This window comes from Erpetoichthys calabaricus, chromosome 12 (assembly GCF_900747795.2).
Source record: "Erpetoichthys calabaricus chromosome 12, fErpCal1.3, whole genome shotgun sequence".
NCBI lineage: Eukaryota > Metazoa > Chordata > Cladistia > Polypteriformes > Polypteridae > Erpetoichthys > Erpetoichthys calabaricus.
The window spans coordinates 21947975-21970035 of NC_041405.2; the positions used below are offsets into that span (position 1 = coordinate 21947975).

General features: G+C 39.0%; 2 protein-coding genes across 3 annotated transcripts in view; both read left to right on the forward strand.

Annotated features, from left to right (window-relative positions):
- Positions 1-22061, forward strand: part of LOC114661946 (ribonucleoside-diphosphate reductase subunit M2 B-like) — a 135566-nt gene that overhangs the window by 76052 nt on the left and 37453 nt on the right. The window lies entirely within an intron of this gene.
- LOC114661948 (uncharacterized) overlaps positions 8834-22061 on the forward strand; it is a 49605-nt gene continuing 36377 nt past the window's right edge. For both annotated transcript variants that reach the window (XM_051934774.1, XM_051934775.1), the window contains exons 1-2: positions 8834-9459; positions 21849-22061. The exon at positions 21849-22061 is cut by the window's right edge and continues 1017 nt beyond it. In XM_051934774.1, the coding sequence (XP_051790734.1) occupies positions 9120-9459; positions 21849-22061 (553 nt within the window). In that variant the 5' untranslated portion in view covers positions 8834-9119. The remainder of the gene's footprint in view (positions 9460-21848) is intronic.

A 22061-nucleotide genomic window follows, 5' to 3' on the forward strand; every position in this document is an offset into this window, starting at 1 on the left:
CCCTGTTGGTTTTCGATTGGCGCCACCAGAGGGTGCTGCAAGAACTTTTGAGCCCTTTGTTGCAGCACTTCTGCCACACACAGAAGTGCTGCTGGAAGAAGATCATGGGATACCTGGATCACATCTGTAAAAGAGGCCACCACACTCTATTCGGAGAGCCAGAGTCAGGTGGAAGAGGATGAAACTTGCTGGGAGGAGGGGAGGAAAGAGAAAGAGAAAAAAAAGAAAGAGAAAGAAGAAGTGTGCTGTGTTTACTGTACTGTGCTGAGCAGATGGAAAACGAGGGAAAGCGTTTCCCACAAGAACAAAACTTTTAAAAAGTGTGTGCTGAACTTGTGTCTTGTGTCGAGTTTGGGGAGCCATGTTCCACCTGCATGCCACACCAGCTTTAAGTTTGTAAAAAGACACCTAAGGGACTCTCAGATTATGAGAAACAACATTCTCTGGTCTAATTGAACCTTAGTATGATGTATGGAAGAAGCCTAGTGCTTCTCATTACCTGCACAATACCTTTCCAATGGTGAAGAAACGATGGTGGCAGCACCATGCAGTGTGGGGGATACTGAAAGTCTAGTCAGGGTCGAGAGAAATGGAGCAAAGTATCGAAGTAATCTGTAATGAAAACCAGCACCAGAGCATTCTGGACTTTACAGTGGGATGAAGACTCACCTTTCAACAGGACAATGACCTTAAGCACACAAGAATGACAACACAATTGCAGCTTAGGGACAACTCTGGGAAAGCCCTTGAGTTGCGAAGCCACAGCCCGGACTTGAATCCAATTAAACAAAGACTTGAAAATAGCTGTCCAGCCAACACCAACCACCTGCTCGACAGAGCTTGAGAAGATCTGCAGAAAAGAAAGGAAGGAAATCCCAAAATCCAAAAATAACACCCAAGAAAACCTCCAGGCAGTAATCACTTCAGCGAAGCAATGAGTAAAGGGTTCTGAATGCTTGTGTCAATGACTTATTTTGTTTTTGTTTTGTAAGCAATTTTTATTGTTTTCAAAGAGAGAGAAAAAAAAAAGGAGACAACAAGATAAGAAAAGTGCGGCCTCAAAAAGAGAATGCAGCTCTCGTCCCACGGGTGCCTCCACCCCACTGAGTTTTTTTTATTTTGAATGCATTTGAAAAAAATTTCTTAAATCCTAATTTCGCTTTGTCATTCTGGGTATCGAGTGTTGCCTGATAAGAGCAAAAAATTAAACGATTTGGCACAAGGATACAACATAAAGGGATCTGCATACTTTCTGAAGGTGCTGTAATTTATATCCCAGTCAATCCGTCTTTTTTGCATGTTATGTCATTTTAAATTGTACACAAGGTCAAAGACTAGAATGCAACATACCAAAAAAATAAAATAAAAGAGCTCACTGAAAAAAGCAACATACATTTCAGGTAAAAGCCAGAATGCAGTAATGACAGTGTGGTCACAAGTACTTGCATGTCTGACTAAAATGTATTGGCAAATAGTAGGAGGAGCTTGGAAAGAACCTGATGTCACCAGCTGTCTCGTATAGTGCGTTGTTTAATTGTTTTTACCTTGTTATGTGTGTAGATGGATCAATAAGAGAAGTTCCTAGCAAGAATGTCACCCGGCAATGAAGTTCAAGTTCACTTCTGTTATGGTTTTGTAACAAGAATAAATTCAAGAGAAGCAACAGCAGATGGCGCCATAAGCATGCCCAGCAAGTGGCCTTACTGAAATGATTCGACTCGTTTCTCGCTTTTGTCTCGAGTATTCTGATCTTTTCTGACAGTTCACGCCATACATTTTCCTGACACAACATAATCAGGGAGAGCACCTCTTCATCTTTCCAAATTCAAGTGTTATAAATAGAAATCAGTTTTGATCATTACTGCACCTAAATTATTTGGGTAAGAGTTTCCCAGCTTTTTAAATGTATAGTATTGTTATTAAAAACGAAAAGGAAGTTGGGTTGTATTAATAATCCACCAGAGTTACTGATACCTGTGAGGAGGCAAAAGAATTGTGCAGCCCCTTTTTACCCTTCTTCACAATGGCCATCACAGTGCCACATAGAAATGCTCCCTTTGTCCTCTCCTGTTTCCCGTTTTGCTCGCCAAACCCCAGGTCAGTGGATCAGTGGTATTCCATCTTATCTGGATTGGTTTATTTAGATTTATTCAGATTTATTCCTTTTTCAATTTATTCATACATTTTTGAATCTGCTTTATACGTTTCAAGGTCCTAGGAAGCCTGTGTAGGTCCAAAAAGGCAGGTTAGATTGATTATTCCCTGCATGTTTGTCCACAAGAGGGTATCTTCTGTTTTTACTTTTAATCGGTATATCTGATTCAAATGGGTAGATCACTCAGTTTGACTACTGAAACCCAGTTAGGATACAGTCATACTCAACCAATTTTGCGACATTAACTGTTATAAATCAACAATTATAAATACTGGATAGGGTAGCACATTATTGATCGACTGGAAATGAATCATCCAATCAGTAAAAGAAAAGAAATCTACTATATGGATTAAGGAGACTTCGAAAGCGGAATCAGCAAAAAATATCTACCCAGCAATTTGAAAGACCTAGCATACACGACATCCTTCACACAAATAATAACCTGTTCTAAAGAAACTCCGTAAAAAAGTCAAAAATACCCAAATTCTCAATTCAAGGAAACTGAAACTGAATGTAAGAATGCACAAGTAGTGTGGAAAACGGCAAAGGCAAAACAAATTGTAGAAGGTGCAGTAAAATAAAGAAATGGTCATGTTTGGCAGGTTAAAGCAAGAAAACGTGGGTAGGAAGCAATGGGTACGAATACATTGCATAAATGAAGCACGTTGGGTAAGGAGGCAGTTATATACAGAGAAACAGAAACTTCTCCCCATATTGAGTGTTTTACAGATGCCCATGTATGGACAAGATAGAACTTTTTGAATCAAGGACCTGAAAGGAAAAAGAAGGGCCACCCCTGGGGCAAAGAAAGTTTTTGCATCTTTTTAAATTGCGTATTTGTTAATAGTTTTTTTTTATTATTATTATTAATGTTTGATTATGCTTTTATGATGGAACCACAAAACCGGCGTTTCCAAACGGAAACCATAATAAAGTCATGGAATTAATGGGAGAGAAATGACTAATCTGTTTTAATTGAACAAAGAGATTAGCACAAAAGGAAAATAAAATGTAACATGTATACTTCAATACATTTCATCATTAAAATGATATCAAGTACAAATCTTAGGATTCTAAATGTTCAGAGAGCTGTAATATCATGAAGTGAATGTATTCTGTGTGACGATCGCTGCCTGCGGTTCCTCTCAGTGCAAGTTGAAGTCCGGTTAAGCAGCACAGAGCGATTAACGACCGGGTCGGGGAACAGGAGGCATTTAACGTGCTACTTTAGTTACGATGGGGTTTGAGAAACTCTAGTAAATTAAACATCGATTTTAAGAGGAAGTTTACGACGTCCTACTTTAATGGCAAAATAAACTACGAGATTAAAGTTGAAATTTCGTCTTTAATCACGAATTAACTACGATATTAAAGTTGACATTTAAATCACGAAATCGACCCTTTTCTTCTTCACTGTGTCCTTGTTCTTCTTCTTTTTATTATTATTCTCTGCGCCCTACGCGTCCGTAGTCCTGAGAGCCTTCATCTACTATTGACGAAATTAACCGGGATCGAGAATTATTCGCAGGGAATGCTCGCTTTCTCCAGAGGTTACCGCGAGTTCACACCTGCAATTACTTCTGTAAACCACCAGATGTCAATATTATCAAAGCTTTGGGGATTTTTCACCCTTGGATAGAAGCGTCAAAAGCTCCTACGAACTCGGAGCTGCAAGTCGGACAATTGTGTGACTACCTCAAAATAAGGCGGTAGTAAAATGTCCTTGATTTTAAAACTGCCAATGTGCTTTCAAAATGAAACGGTTACAACATTATCTAAATAATAAAACACAAACTTGGCACATATCCCCTGATTTAACCTTTGAACAGGTGGGTAGCTTGGAATTTCCTCTTAAATGTAACTTTGAAACTGGTACAATTCCCTTAAAACTAACCTTCATAAGTAGTTTCTTTTAGTTTGAACATTAACTTATAAGCATACCTTTTCAGTGACTAGATACATACTATGGAATAATATGGATATAAAATTCCAGAACAAATCTATATTAAAAAAAAATAAATAACATTTTATTTGTGAAACAACTTACTGACAAAAAAGGGAATTGCTTGAGCTATGAAGAATTTGGTATTATAAGAAAATTCATCCATCCATTATCCAACCCGCTATATCCTAACTACAGGGTCACGGGGTCTGCTGGGTACCTGTTTTGATAGCAAAACAGAAACATACATTAGCATTACATTAGCATCAGAAACATCGTGGGCCCCTGTGGTCCCCGACCAGTGCCCATTGTGCCCATTGATTAAGACAACCCTGTGTAGGAGGAAGTATAGCGGCATAAGGCCTCAAATGCAGAAAATCAATAAAACATTGCATTTCATCCCCTATCACCTTTTATACATTTCTGATCTTATTAGCTGTGCTAATCATCCAAGATGGGTTGAAATCTAAGCAATCAATACTGACCTCAACATTAACATTTGCAGTACACTAGATCTATTAAAATGTATGCACATTAGAATGTGATGCATCATCTGTTGGAATGAAAAACACAATGCATTTTATTACTTCAGATGTTTATATGGTTATTTTTATATTGTCATGCTTGGGTCACAGATTTGCGCAGAAACACGGGAGGTTGTAGAGAGACAGGAACGTTATTCAAACACTGCAAACAAACATTTGTCTCTTTTTCAAAAGTTTAAACTGTGCTCCATGACAAGACAGAGATGACAGTTCTGTCTCACAATTAAAAGAATGCAAACATATCTTCCTCTTCAAAGGAGTGCGTGTCAGGAACACAGAATGTCACATAGACAGAGAAAACAATCTCTAGCAAACAAATCAATAGGGCTGTTTGTCTTTTAAATATGCGAAGCACCGCACCACAAAGCTGTTGAAGGCGGCAGCTCACACCCCCTCCGTCAGGAGCAGAGAAAGAGAGAGAGAGAGAGACAGAGTTTGTTTTTCAATCAAAAATCAATACGTGCCCTTCGAGCTTTTAAGTATGCGAAGCACCGTGCAGCACGTCGTTTCAGGAAGCAGCTGCACAAAAGATAGCAACGTGAAGATAATCTTTCAGCATTTTTAGACAAGCGTCTGTATCGTCTAGGTGTGCAAACAGCCCCCCTGCTCAATCCCCATACGTCAGGATCAGAGAAAGTCAGTGCAAGAGAGAGAGAAAAGGAAGCAATCTAGCTTCTCAGCCATCTGCCAATAGCGTCCCTTGTATGAAATCAACTGGGCAAACCAACTGAGGAAGCATGGACCAGAAATTAAAAGACCCATTGTCCGCAGAAATCCGCGAACCAGCAAAAAATCCGCGATATATATTTAAATATCCTTACATATAAAATCCGCGATGGAGTGAAGCCGCGAAAGGCAAAGCGCGATATAGCGAGGGATCACTGTAGTGTTAATGTTTATAATGTGTTATCTGTTGGAATAACAAATGCAATGCAATTTATTACTACAAATGTTTGTGATTCACCATCTGTTGGAATGACAAATGCGATGCATATGTCTCTGTTATATGACATTTGGTATGGGATTAGTAAAATTAGTTCTGGCGCCTCCGAGAGTGGCAGCCTTTTCAGCAGCTCCATGTATGACTGTATGTGTATGTGCACTTTTCTACTTTTATTTATTGATCACTCCTATCACTTTATTTTATGTGGATTTGTTCCCTGGACACACTTACTTTTACAACTTTCTTTTAATTTCTGAATTTCCCCTTGGGATTAATGATCTATCTATCTATCTATCTATCTATCTATCTATCTATCTATCTATCTATCTATGTATCTATCTATCTATCTATCTATCTATCTATCTATCTAAATCGGTGTGTGTTAATGTTTGTGAAGTGTCATCTGTTGGAATGACAAATGCAATGCAATTTATTACTACACATATTTGTAATGCACCATCTGTTAGAATGAGATATGCAATTTATTTTATTAATACAAATGTTTGTGATTCACCATCTGTTGGAATGACAAATGCAAACCATATATCTCTGTTATATACCATTTGGTATGGGATTAGTAAAAGCATGTTTGTAATGTGTCATCTGTTGGAAAAAAAATGCAATGCATATGTCTGTGTTATATACCATTTGGTATGGGATTCGTAAAAGTAGTGTTAATGTTTATAATGTGTTATTTGTTGGAATGACAAATGTAGTTCATTTTATTACTACAAATGTTTGTGATTCACCATCTGTTGGAATGACAAATGCAATGCATATTTTATGTTATATGACATTTGGTATGGAATTAGTAAAAGAGGTGGGTGTTAATGTTTGTAATGTGTCATCTGTTGGAAAGAAAAATGCAATGCATATGTCTGTGTTATATGACATTTGGTATGGGATTCGTACAAGCGGTGTTAATGTTTGTGATGGACCATCTGTTGGAATGACAAATGAAATGCATTTTATTACTGTAAATGTTTGTCATGCACCATTTGTTGGAATGACACATGCAATACATATGTCTCTGTTATATGACATTTGTTATGGGATATGTACAAGAAGTGTTAATGTTTGTAATGCATCGCATATTGGAAGACAAATGGAATGCATTTTGTTGCTACAAATGTTTGTGATGCTCCATCTATTGGAATGACAGAGACATAGCAACCAGGCAGACACACACACTCTCACATTTATCATTTTATTAAGGTGGATGGTTAAAACCATAATGGATAAAACAGAATGGCTAATGAAGCAGGAAAGGGCCCTTGAAAAATCTCTCCCAGAGGCCCTGCTTCCAAGCTACACTTGTTTGTAAGAACTTCAAAGCTATGAGAACTCTTGATATTGTGAATGACTTAGCGATATAACACATACCACTGAGGGAACACTGGCACATGTTTGCTTGCTCTCTGTAAATAACACTTTTCATTGACATTTACATTTAGCCTTGCACTTTTGCATACTCTTCACTCTCTCTTAATGTGTGTTTTGTTCATGGGTGCAAACTGCAACTTTGCTCATACCTGCAGACTCTGGGGAAACCAGTATATTGATTCTGTTAGACCTTAGTAAAACATTTGATACTGTCAAGCAATGTGTTCTACCATCTAGAATGGAAAACAGTCTTGGTATCTCCGGCACTGACCTCCAGTGGCTTAAATCCCATCTGACCGACAGTCCAGAGTTTGTTAGTCTTGGCAGCAGCAGGACCCGCACAGAACCAGCAGCACAAGATATTCCTCAAGTCTTCATCCTTAGCCCTCTGCTGGCCATATTATTCATAGCTTTGGAGTGGGTTATCATTTCTTTGTGGATGATACTATTTCAGTTTTAAAAGTGAAAGCTGCCTCAGTGAAATTAAAATCTGAATGAAAGATAACTTTTTAAAATTAAACTGCGACAAAACTGGTCACGCTAATTAGTACTAAAGCTCATCTTAAGAGAAATTACCTCCTTCTAAATGACTCTCAGTGATGACTTCATCAGGCATTCATCTGCTGGAAGTCTTGGTGTCATTTTTGATTTCTCCCTTTCTTATTCTTCCCACATAAGCCACATTAAGAATCTTTCTTACTTCCACCCCCATAACATATTCTGTGTCTGCTTATTCCTCGCCTTTTCCAGTGTTGAGAAACCTGTCTGTACTTTTATTACATCTGGCATTAACTACTGTTACTCCCTACTGGCAAGTGCTAATCTCACAGCTCCAGTTGGTCCAGAACTCTGCTGCAAGAGTCCTTACACAGACCCTCAACAGCGAGCACATCATACCCATCCTGTTCTGCCTTCACTGGCTCCGTGTGTCTTACAGGATTGGGAATTGCACCTGATTACACCAGTAACATCCTCCATTGCTATGCTCTTATCCACCAGCTAAAATTCACTGTTTCTGGCTATCTTGGTGTCCTCAAAACCAACCTGTGGTCTATGGATGACAGCGCCTTCAGCTCTGGAGACTTTGGAATTAATGAGAGCCCTGAATTAATTAGATTAACCAACTCCATTATTCTTTCAAAAAGCAACGTAAAACCCATTTGTTCAGGAAGGCGTTGAACTTACCTCGATCTTCTTAACCTTCTTTCAGTTTCCCTTCTTTGTCCAGATGCTCAGGATGATTTGTGTTTGTATCACTAATTGTTATTTGTTCGGGGTTTTCTTGTAGTATTTTATGTTTTATTGTTTTTTTTTTATTCTATTTCCTAAGCCTTGTACTGTATATCATGTATTTATCTTTATTAGGAAATCATGAAGTCCTTTCTCAATTTCTGTGAACAAGTTGAGCGTGTTAATGGCGCTATTTAAATATAAATGTATTACATATATGTATCGTACCCTACTTGACTATCATCTGTAATAAATATATACCATCGTATGTATTTTGTAGTATATTTCTTTAAATAATGATTATTTTGAAAAAGTCAGACAATTCGGAGAAAACAAAGCTATCTGAATTGCCCGAGTTAATCAATAGTATACAATAAAACGTATAACCTGGTCAGACATAGATACAATTTTTAAGTCAAATTGAATTTGAAGCTAAGTGATAAACATTTAATACGTGTATTTTGCTATTTATTTAGTGGATTTTGTTGATGCATACCAAGGAACAATCCTCAAGAGACATCGCGTCTCTCAAGTAGCATTACTATATTGCGTTTCTCCGTATTTTCACACCGGAAGCGTACGTGAACGCGCTGAAGTGGGCGGTGACTCGTGACGTCACTTCTAGTCTTTCTTGTCATTCTAGCAGCACAAAAGGAGGTGGCGCATGTTTTTCGAATGCTTTGCGTAATGAACACCGTGTATAACACTGTAATTGAAGACAAATAACTGTCACTGGAAAATAAGCAGATGCTAATATTTGCGACCTGTTTATGAAAGCTTCTTAATTTATTCGCAGAAAAACCTTTTTTAACTACTGAGAAAAATTCAACGCCGTTGCTTTTATTATCACATTTTCCTGCGGCTTGGGCGTTAATCCAAGTCGCCAAATAATAACACCAAACTGGAGGCCGAGTCAGAAAGATGGACATTGAGACGTGGATTGCCTCCTTCAAAACCGAGCTGAGTTCGACTTTCCATAATGCTCTCAGGGGAACGCTGGAAGCAGTGGAGGCGGAGGTCAACCGAGTTCTGGATGAAAAGTTCGCAGCTTTAATGTACGATTTAGAGCAGCGAGATGCCATTTCAGAAAAGGTGCACAGCTGGGTCGAATGCCGATCCTCTCGCTCGGAGGTCCAAAGCCCTACTGAGGACTGCACTCTTGTTTTTCAAGAGCCGGAGCATCTTTCCGTTGATGCCGTTAGTCCACACTCGCCGAAACCGGTAGCTCTGATTTGTCATCAGGCGATTGCCATTCACGAAGGTAAGATGTGTTTGGGGCATTAACGGTATGTGGCATACAGTGTTGAAGCAGGGTGCGGAAGGAGCGAGACTTGTACGGTGTAAACGAAACGAAACTAAAACCGACGTGGACTCTTTATTTGTCTACTAATACGATGGTCACCGTTTAAAGCACCAGGGTGGCGCGTTATAAAAAAAAAAAAAAACGACAGGATGCAGAATATCGATTTTCGTCAAATGACCGCATTCATTAAAACGTTTTTTATTCTTTCTGTTGCTGCAAAGCAACCTACCCCTCTCCTCCACCCACTGTGGGTAAACTGTGATACAACGGCACCTTTGCGGACAAGCCCTTAAACGCAGTCCGTATCTGATCTTACCTTTTATTCATTCCAGACATTCATTCTGTATGTGCTGTATTACCTTTTGCATCTTTCACATTGACTCGCAGTGCCAAAAACCTTCTGAGGTCTTACAGTCTTTTTCTGAGTACGGTGTACATGTTTTAGTCTGGTCATTTGTGTTTTACTTTGCAGCCTTTGCTTCTTTACTCCGTTTTTCACGACTGTTATTCGATTTTAACTTAAGATATTTTACAGTTAACGGCATTAATAGAATGTCTTAACATAATGTATTTTTAAATTTAAAGTGGTCTGCATCATCAGCACCAGTATGACTGAAACAAAAGACAGCTAGAGCTACCAAGATGCCTTTGTCCTCATCCTGCTTGATCTTTCGTCTGCATTCGACACATTACAGATGGAACTTAGTTGTCCTTCATAGAACATTTTGGCTTTTGACAGAAGCTCTATAAATAAATAAATATGTAAATAGGTAGGTAAGTAAATAAATATATACACACACTCACTTTGGACTGAGCACTCAACCAGAGTGACTAGTGGGCACTCCTGACGTGTACCTCATTCTGATTTGGGTCAAACCCGGTCCTAAATAGATAATCCCTTTTGACTCTATCAATGGCTTTTTCTGCATCCAATGACAATAAAACCATGGGTGAGTAGAGCCCCATTTCCGGAAAAAGTTGGGACCCAGTGTAAAATGTAAATAAAAACAGAATGTGATGATTTGCAAATCAGGCCAACTCTGTATTTAATTGAACATAGTACAAAGGCAAACTATCAGATGTTAAAAGTGAGAAATCTTATTTTGTTTTTTGAACGTTCCATATGTTTTTTGAATTTGACGACAGCAAAGAGTTTAAAAAAAAAAAATAATAAGTTGGCACAGGGGCCTGATTACTGTTGTAACACACCTCTTCATTTAACCACACTTTGTAAACATTTAAGAACGGAGGATACAATTGCTGTAGTTTTGAAAGTTACACGTCTCATTCTTGCCAGATATCAGCTGCTCAGTAGTTTGGGGTCTCCTTTAGCATGTTTTAAGGCGTCCGAAGCTTTCAACGGGTGACAGAGGTAGACGAAAGGCAGACCAATTTACCACATAGGCTCTGTTACTGCAGAGACACGCTGTTGTAATGCGGTTTGGTATTATCTTGCTGAAGTAAGGAAGGTCGTTCTCTAAGAAAAGATGTAGTGTTGATGGCAGCATATGTTGCTCCAAAACCTGCATATATTGTTCAGTGTTAATGGTGCCTTTCCGGATGTGCCAGCTACCCATGCAATGTGCACTAATACACCCCCATACCATCATGGATGCTGGCTTTTGAACTGCTTTGATAACAAGTTGGGAAGTCCCTCTCCTCTTTAGGCCGGAGGACATGATGTTCATGATTTCCAAAATGAATGTCAAATTTTGATTTGTCAGACCACAGGACAGTTTTCCACTTTGCCTCTGTCCATTTTAAATGAACTCTGGCCCAGTGAAGGCAGCAGTGTTTCTGGATCATGTTTATGTATGGTTTCCTCTTTCACCGGTAAAAGTTTTAACTTGCATTTGTGGATGCAGCGACAAACTGTGTTCACAGACAATGGTTTTTGGAAATGTGTGTTTTTAATGCAGCGTCACCTGAGGGCCACGGCCGTCCAACATTGGTTTTCAGCCTTGTCTCTTGCATATATAAATATCATTCATGATTCTCTGTATCTTATAATGATATTGTGTACTGTAGATGGTGAAATACCCAAATTCTTTGCAATTCTACATTGAGAACCATTCTTCTTAAATTGTTACAGTTTGCCTGAGCAATGGTGAACCCATCCATATCTTTGCTTCTGAGAGACCCTGACTCTCTGAGATGCTCTTTTTCCACCCAGTCGTGTTACTGACCTGTTGCCAATGAAATATTTGTGAGATATTACTTTTTTTTTTTTTTTTTGGGTCAGAATTACACAACTTTTCCAATCTTTTATTGTCCCCCTCCCAGCTCTTTTGAAACGTGTTGTTGGCATTAAATTCAAAATAAGCACATGTTACTTTTGTACAAAAAAATATATATTTGTCAGTTTCATCCTCTAATATTTTGTCTTTGTTCTGTTTTCAATTACATAAAAATTTTAAATGATTTTCAAATTGTTGCATTCCGATTTTATTTACATTTTACACAGCATCCCAACTTTTTTTGGAAATGGGGCTGTGTATTACATTAAACAGATGCTGACGGTTTGAGCCTGCGTGTCCGCCTTCGATAAATCCAGTTTGTGATATTACAGAGGGAAGCATTTTCTCAGTCCTGTTAGCTAAGTTATATTAGTGGCATGTCTCGTGTTCAACCAGCTGAGGTGGGCACACATTACTCATCTTTTCAGTTGGCTCCTTATAGCAGCATTGGGTCAGCACCTAAAATATAAATATATATACGGTGTATGTAGATATTTGTGAGGTCCTGTGCTCCTTCTCACTCATCAATAAAGGGGGTCTGGAGATGCCACCTCTGCACTGCATCAAATCTCAATCCAGTCTCTTCATTTTAGCACCAAGCTGGTACATTGAGCTACCCACTTCCATTTGAGTGTCTGAAGACTCCTGTTTGAATTTTTGTCCTATAGTTTTTTTTTTTGTGCACTAGGTATTGTAGCTTGCTTATGTTTTGTTGTGAGATTTTCATTTGTGATGATCAATTTTGTAACTTTGGCCCGTAACTCTTATTCACCAGCAGTCCACTAGACTGATGTTTACTCCGTTATGTTGACCTCTTTTGCAAGTCGCTTTGGATAAAAGGATCTCTGGGTAAATTAATAAATATAAAATACTAGCTGTCCCCCGTGGCTCTGCCTGGGCAGTAGTGAAATAGGACAAACTTTAAAAATTCATCCATCCATCCATCCATTATCCAACCCACAATATCCTAACACAGGGTCACAGGGGTCTGCTGAAGCCAGTCCCAGCCAACACAGGGCACAAGGCAGGAACAAATCCCGGGCAGGGCGCCAGCCCACTGCAGAACTTTAAAAATCAGTTAAAAAAAAGTAATAATGTTTATTGAGAAGAATTTTATATTGATGGCTTTCATATCCAAGGGGTTTTTGATATACAGTATCTTTGGTTTTGCTATCGGGCGAGAATGTAGTTGTGATCTCTTTGCCAAAAATGATCTCTCTCAGGTCCTTGAGCAGTAATCTCCTTACTGTCCCACGCACCAGACTCTCCACCTTGGGTGGCAGGTCCTTCAGTGCTATAGCCCCTCAACTCTGGAACTCTCTTCCTCAGTCTCTCAGAGATTGCTCCTGTTTCTGCACTTTTAAGTCTCAACTGAAAACTTTCCTCTTCTACAAACTTTTGTCATCTGAGTAATATTTTATTATTATTTTTTTAACTCTGTACTTAAAGCAACCTTGGGTTTGTGAAAGGGACTCAATAAATGTAACATTATTATTATTATATCTGCTGAACAAACAGATACTGCTAGCTAAGCGGAGGCAAGGTACGTTCCAACACTTGGCAAGAGGTAGAGCGACTTGAATTGAGGCTGGCATGGATCCCTACTCCTCAGGTCCCACCTCCACCTCCACCTCCCCCCGGCCCGCCGAGTGTCTCTCGGATTTGTGCAAATAAATCGGTGCCGCAACCGAACTATGATACTTAGCGTGATGAGAGAAGAGAAGAACTGGAATGTTCAAACAAATTATAGAAAAAAAAAAACGATCTTAATCTGCCAAGTAGTTCTCTCGTGAAAAGTAGACCGACAGACAGATGTTGGATTTCATATACAGTATATAGAGAGAGATTTCTTTTTTGCCTTCTACTGATTTTTGCATCATGAATAAATACAAACCCAGTACAGTATTTGAAATGGCTTTGTGTATGGTGTGAGCCAAGCAAAAGGAGGAAACCAATCATTTTTTTGATACAACATAAAGAAGTGCACAGATTTCTTAGTGATTGTCTGTGTGAAGTTTGTGTTTCTTTTTGTTTTTTTGTTTTTCCTCCCAAATCGTGAAAGATTTTTAAGGTGAGGTGTGATTCTAAATTTGGCCCATGTGGGCATTTGAATGAGTGGGCCCTGGGATGGGCCCACTGTCTCCTGGGATGAGCTTCAGCCCCTCATAGCTTTGAATTGAATTAAACCGGTGTAAGAGTGCACAAGTTTAAAATTACATTGTTTTGTACATACAATATATTTTATCACTCGTATCATTTAAAAAAATTTTCTTGGCATGCTTTCCTTCAACCGGAAAAGTAACTAAGGCTTTCATGATTTCTTGTCGTAGCACGTTAATAAAAAATGTCTGTATTCTAAATTGATTAGAAAGACGCTATATAGTAGATGGCAGGTTTTGATGCGAGGGATCTTTTTTTCCTCTTCCTTGGTTATGCATTTAGTGCTGTTTAACTGAAAACTAAGTAATCACTAATGCATCCTGCCACACAGGTTTTGAGTTGGTCTCTGCCCGATATAACGGTTGCGGTTTTTGTTTTCATTTGAGTATCACAGGCGTTTTGCACAGTACTTTGGTCAGGTGGTGGTGGCGGCATTTGAAAAAAGTGAAAACAGAGAAAAGTAGATATTAATAATGATTACCAATCCATGATGAATATGATAATTCTGTGCATTTATAGTATATCAGGAGTACAACTAAAATGTAGCTATGACAAAACCAATTTTTTTTTTTTTAATGTTCTAAAGTATTATCTATTGGTAAAGTACTTTAGATTTTTGCTGCACAACAGCAAAAGTCTGCCTCACCTCTTCTTTTATACTTCAGTTATGGAATAATAAGCAGACCACAATTAGAAGATCTACGATTTTGACTTGGACAGGCACGTAGATAGATGTATACATTATATGTCCCCAAAGGGAAAGTTAAACTTTACAGAAGCTGTAGAGAGAAAAAAATATATATATACATATATGAACAATACAGCAAACCCCCAAACACAAATAAGAACTTCTGGTTGGATATTGGTGAGCTGCTGCTGTCAATAACAGGCTTGTAGGTGACAGTAAGATGGCCAGACCTTTCCAGATGTACATATGAAGGCATTAACATTTGAATACAGCAGGCCCAGTTTATAGTTTCCACTAATGGAACGTGCCCATAGAAGTTTGTTCAGAATGACTCACCATTAGAGTCTTGATATTAGAATGAATTGTTTCAGTTATCAAGTTTAAAAACAAGAAACAGGATGATGCAACCTTCTCTTAAGCAAGTACAAATTCATTTGTATTTCAAAATCAGGAGTACAGTACATATATCGGCTTTAATTGTAATGTGGTTATGTCTTTTATTTCTCATTCGTATAAGTTTTCTGACCCTCTCCTGCTTTTTTCACTCCCATCTGATCATATCAGATGGAACTGATCATGCTTTAAATAACATCTGAAATAGGATCTTTAAACCATTTTGCCACAATACCTGAACTCGTGATTCGCCATGAGATGTAACAGTTCTTTCAACTTAAAAAGCGATTGGACATTCCTCATTATCTGAAGTTGAGTCGACTGAAAACAAAGGCATAGTTTAATTTCTCAGCATCTTATAATGTTAAAAGGTGTCTTAACTTTTTCAGTGTTTCTTAAATTAAAAAAAGTAAGGTCCTAGTAATATGGTTGTGCAATTTAAAGTTTAGGCCAGAGTCTATGATTAGACCTAAATTCTTTACTTCTGCCATGACTTTTAATGCTAGGGGATCAAGTTTATTTCTAAAATCTTCACTAGTTCCGTTTGTGCCAATGACTAAGATTTCTGTGTTTTCCTTATTTAGATTGAGGGAACTACCCCATATCCATTTGGAAATGTAAGACTGACATTGGGGCAGAGAACCCAGAGCGTCAGGGTTGTCAGATGCTATAGATAGGTAAAGCTGTATGTCATCTGTATAGCTGTGGTAGTTCACCATGTGTTTTGATATAATCTGGCCTAATGGGAGCATGTCAATTGAAAATAACAGCAGGCCCAAAATAGGTCTTTGGGGTACACTGTATACCAGGGGTCTTCAATCACGGTCTTCTAAAGCTGCAGTGGCTACAGGTTTTCAGTCCAGCCAGTTTCCTAATGAGGCAGTGTGTTGTAGTGGTTAAGGCTTTGGATTTCAAACCCAGAGGCTGTGGTTCAAACCCCACTGCTGACACTGTGTGACCCAGAGCAAGTCACTTAACCTGCCTGTGCTCCAATTGGTAAACCAAAAGAAGTGGAACCAAATATATCATAAATGTTGTAATTCGCCTTGGATAAAGGCATCGGCCAAATAAGTAAATGTAAATGTTGAACTCTGTCCTTGCTGATAATGAATCTTGGTATTAAACTCTATGCCTTGTTTGCTCTTTCATTCATCAGAGACACATTTTTAGTTACATTGTAGATCAGAGGTCCTCAATTACAGTCATAGAGTTCCGCAGTGGCTGCAAGTTTACACTTCAACCACTTTCTTAATTAGAGCCCATTTATTTACCGTAGATGCCGGAATATAAGCCGACTCGGTATATAAGCCGACCCCCTTTTCTACCTACTAAATTACATGTATTTGCCGATGACCGGTATATAAGCCGACCCCCTTCTCCAAGCAAAATTTTCTAAATTTCCTTAAAAGTGTCTTTTCAGGTATATTTATCATGTTTATCGGCGAGAATTTGAGACTGCCGGCATTTTTGATGGAAACCAGGAAGTGATTGTGGAGAAGTTTGGTAAAATGAAACTATATACGCAAATACGGTACGTCAGCGGGTGGATTCCCGGAGACTCGTTATAAATTTGATTAACTTAAATACGCAATATACAGTGGACCCTTGACTTATGTACTTAATTCGTTCGCGAGGGCTGATTGTAACTCAAGTTGGTTGTAAGTCAAGACTATTTTTCCCATAAGAAATAATGGAAATACCCATAATGCGTTCTGAACCTCCCACTGCAACACTTACTTAACCTTTTCATAATAAAAAAGGGTTGTATAATGTACATAATTTACCAAAACACCAATAATTTTTCTAATGTACTAACCAGAAGTAGGCTAGATTAAGCTAGGAGCATGGCGGCGCGCATGGTCGCAGCGGCTCAGGGCTCTCCTTTTCAGTGCACTTTTTTTGTTGTTTTTGTACTTTTTTTTCCTTGCTTGTTTGTGCACGATCGGTTCGGCGAACATCCGCTACACCCGTCGGAACCTTATAGACATCGGTGTCCAGAGCCAGACATCTGTTTCGAGTGTTTTTCATCACACGCACAACATTCCAGACAACATAGCGAGACCAGCGGGCTTGGATTGTTGTCGTGTCTAGGAGACGACACAGACGGAAGAAGGAAAGAAAGCAAAAGCGGGGCCGCAGATACAGCGTTATGCTAAGGCTTAAGAAACAACCATACAAGCCCTATGTAGAACTTTTTTTTTTTTTTGCAACTTCTTTGCATCTTTTTGCACCATTTGTTTATTTATTTACTTGTTGTGTTCTACACATATGTCTGCACTGAAGAGGCTGCTTTTAATCTCATTGTACATGTGTACAGTGACAATAAAAGGCATTCTATTCTATTCTAGAAACAACAATTTCATACTGTACTCACTATTTAATTTGACATCTTTGGGCTCCAGGAAAGGAGGAGAATGAAACGGAAGGTGGTTATTTAGAAGGAGCCGCCTTATGCAAATCTTTTCTTTGTAAAATTGTCGAGATGCTGTACATATTAGCGAGATCGGTCACACGAACAGCACTCTCATATTTCTACACAATTTCCTTCTTCGCTTCGATCGTGATCGCTTTCTTTACCTTCTCTTCCTTCCTTAGCAATTATGTGTCTTGCTTGCACGGTGTTAGTGAATTATATATATAGGTAAATCACTGCAATGACCGAAATTACGTCCACAAACACATGTATCTGGGCTCCGACTGACACTTACTAACGCTCTCGGTTGTTTGTTTACAGTTGCGCAAGCGGATACACGTGACTGCATTCGGGTCGTAAAGTAAGATGTTGGTCGTAAATCAAGTTGTTTGCATGTCAGGCCGGTTGTATATATCAAGGGTCGACTGTATAAAGCGTCGAGATCCTGGTGCACTTGTTTCATGAATCACCACAGTCTAGTCCTACAAACAAAAACGAAGATGGCTCAACGGCTTCCTCGAGATTTAGATGATAAAATTACTGCCTTCCAAAGCTTCGTCATTAAGCTGTACGGCAGCGGTAAGAGGATTGGCGATTTCTTCATTCAAGGATTTTTTATAGTGACATTTATAGTCGGTATTTTATTTTAAATTTCCCGATAATTTATTATAAATTTTATTAATAAAATCAACAACTAAAATACTTTTTTGAATAAATTCTTTATTTAATTTAAAGTACCGGCATGCAAAGTTACTTCTTCATCTGAAAGATGGCGCTGTGGTTTCATCATTAATTACTTCCGTATTCATCGGCAAAACTGGCATTGTGCTGGAAATCTTGAATCTGAAACGATACTCGTTGTGTAAGCCGACCCCCAAACTCCAAGCCAAAAATCTAGGACGAAATTTTCGGCTTATATTCCGGAATCTACGGTACTACTAAAGCAGTGCTTTTTTTGAGGGCTTAATCTTAGTTATCTTGCCTGTTAGATTTCAGAACCCTTACTTGCCTATTATACTTTTTAGAAGCTGTATATAAGTTTTAATTGTTGCCTGTTTTCTTAACCAGACATTGGTTATCTGCATTTCATTATTAACCAAAAAACCAGCAGTTCATCAGCTAACATGCTTCCTTTTAAACCTTTGCATGCGCACCATGAAGTATCTGTGTTTAAAAAAAAAAAAAATGCTTAGAAGTAAAATGAGAGGGGAATTGAAGGGACTGTTAAGTTGAAATCTGTTCTGGTCTACAAAACAAATGTATAATGTTCTCAGAGAAGGGGAAACTACAGTTCAATTAACATTTCCCTTGGATGAATGAAAGCAGTAATAAGTTTAATAGTTTAATTACTAAGCTTCATTATCAGCATGGACTGTCTTCTAATTAGGAAACTAGCTGGAAGGAAAACCTGCGGTCCACCAGGACTGTGGTTGAGGACCCCTGCCATATACAATATCAAGGATCTCCAATAACAAATAATATTCTCCCAATTAAATAAGACAGAAACAGGTATGACTGCCATTGTCTACGGAGATCTATAGGAATACTGTGGTTTGTGGTGTCAAATGCTGCATTTTGGACTAGGAGAACAAGAACAGATATGTGACCTCTGTCCGTATTATTTTGAAGACCATTCAGTATGTTAACCAGGGCTGGAGAGCGCTTTGAGTAGTGAGAAAAGTGCTATATAAATAAATGTAAAGAATTATTATTTTGTACTATTATTTATTCAAAACCCTGACTGAAACTTGTAACAATCACCTGATACGGCACGTGATCACTACACTTCACCACCCGAGAGGGAAGTAGACAATGTTCGAAGGTAATAATAGCATTAAAATATTCAGTCCTCGGCCCCTCTTCTCCCCTTTACATGCCCACCAATACTTGAGAGAAACCAGATGGTAGTTGTACTGGTTAACATAGCAAGTGTATTGTAATCCAACGTTGATATATTTACATGCCAGGTGACTGAGTGCTCATTAGTGATCCCTTTTTCCCTGGACGCCCTCCCCAGCGGTCAAATCTTAATCCCCATTTTGAACCACACATGAAGGAAAAAGGATATCCAAAAGAGAAAGATTAAACATAGTCTGTGAAATGGTGAAGAACCCTGTAGTATAGTTCTTACTGCATGATTGAGGGGGAAAAAGACGGTCCTCAAAATTCCTGGCTTGCTATCCTGCAGAATTTTAAAAACATGAGTCCGACTTACCAACTGGAGCATCCGGTAAACCTCGGGTACATATACCTCAACCTCTTGCCTCATTTGGGGTTTCGCCTCACTATTTCAGCTTTGGGGTGGTCACTCACAAATAACCTACGTCCCTGGGTGAAGTCTGATCATGAAATATTCTTTCCTCAGTCTGCCATTCCCCTTAAAAAAAAAAAAGTTTTCCATTTCCTGTTTAGATGTCATGGCAACATGATGGGTCCTACCTAGGGATGCACCGATACCGAAACGGGTATCTGGTATCGGCCTCGATACCACATTTTCTAAAGTACTCGTACTCGCCCCGGCTGCAGCTCAGAGCGGGGAGAAGGCGAGGCGAGAGATGTCAGCCGTGTGGAACTATTTCAAAGTGAATGAAGACGACAGAACAAAGGCGGACTGCAAATTGTGCTCAGTGAAATTGTCCAGAGGAGGCTCAAAAGGTAGCGCATTTAACACAAGTAATTTAATCAAGCACCTAAAATCCCAACACGACAACGAGTACAAAGAGTTTACCCACGCTTCTAAACCAACACAACCCACGCTGCAGCAAACTCTTGCAAGACGAGAGAAAATGTCCAGAGACAATCCACGTGCTGTGAAAATAACACAGGCAATTATCGAGTACATTGCATTGAGTGACCAGCCACTCTCGGAGGTGGAAAATGTGGGATTCCTGCGTCTCCTCCATGTTCTGGAGCCCAGATATGATGCCCCAAGCCGCCGCTACATGACTGACACGGAGCTGCCTAAACTACACGACTCCGTGAAAAAACATATCCACAGCCTACTGCAAGCCTCCTCTGCGTTTAGTTTCACCACGGATATTTGGACAAGCAGTGTTAGCCCCGTGTCGCTAATTAGCCTAACCTCCCAGTGGATAGACGAGAGTTTCTTGTTTTTTTTTGTTAAATTATATGACTAAAGCTGTTACCTGTAAATTTAAATCGTGTTTTTATTAAGTACACGGTATCGGCAAGTACTCGGTATCGGCGAGTACTGAAATGCAAGTACTTGTACTCGTACTCGTTTTCCAAAAAAGTGGTATCGGTGCATCCCTAGTCCTACCAGAACTTGGTCATCCACACTCACGCATGAAAGAATCTTTCTTAGACAACCTCCAGGTCATATAGTAAGTACAGTGATGGCCAGTCCAGAAAGCCAACCCGCTTGTTGTGTTATGTAGACTTGCTACAAACTTACCAAGAATAGAATGTTTATTCAAGTTGTAACTGAATTGCTGATAAATGACTTTTTCTAGATTTTTATTTAAAAAGACAGTTTAGAAATGGGTCTAAATTTCTCAAAGGACAGAGGAATCAAGATTATTTTTCTTGAGCAGGGGTTTAACTACTACAGCCTTTAGAGCATCTGGGAAGACCCCAGTATCTAATGATGAATTCGATAAGCATGTCGGAAACCTCTTTAAAAGAAAAGGCCTTTTTGGATTGGGATAAGGAGGCCAATGGAGGATTGTAGTTGACAAATTCTAATAGTAATTTTATAATGTTTAGGTAAACCTGTTTCAGTGATGGAATTTTCTTTGCTAAAAAGAACATGCTGAGGTTTAGCAAGATTAACTTTGAAAGTGTAATCAGTAATGTGAGAATTTAACTGCTTTCCCTTTAACAAATTTGCTTTCAATTGGCTTTTTCCTGACTTGATGATCTTCTAGAGCAGCATCTCTGCCTTTCTGCTGTCATGACCCGCTTTTTCCTATGTACGTGTCTTCGTGGCCTGTTGGGGGATGGGCACCACCCCCTTGGTGAATTGAATTCGAACATCAGAGCTGGGGGAGGGGGATCGACCGTGATCGTCAGAAAGTCGACCCACCAGTGGTAACCAGTGACCCAAAAGTTGATCATGATACAGTGGTTGAGAAACACTGCTGTAGAGTCCCAGGCCTTTTGTTAAGTGTATTTCTGGCTGGGTGGTGGAACTGATGATTTCTTCTCTGCATATGACTCTGGACACATGCCATGTGGTTTGTGGTTGTACTATCTTAACATTTTCTTGTCACACTTGCAGAGATGCAGTCTTAATTGCATTTATACAGTATATTCTTTTTTCTTTTAAGCCATTGTTGATAATGTAGCTGAGGTTTTCGTAGCGTGAACAAAATGTTGCATCTTCTTCTTGCTTATTCAGTAAATGGAGACAACAGTTTTTTGTCAAGTGGCTATAGATTGGTCCTTTTAATATATTCCTGTTTTACAAGTATTTTTCTTATTTTCACTCCTACAGGTGACCAAGAAGAAGCCATCCTTCCACATAATGAGGGTGGATCAGAGATGGATTTGGTTTACATTCAAAGTACGTTTTTGGAAAAGGATTGGGTTGTCAGCCTGCAACAAGTGACAAACTTCTCGTCAGTTCACAGTAAAGAGAGTGACAATAATTATGAACAATGTGAGGAAACTGAGCTTCAGCCTGTGTACAGTATTAAGGATGACACAG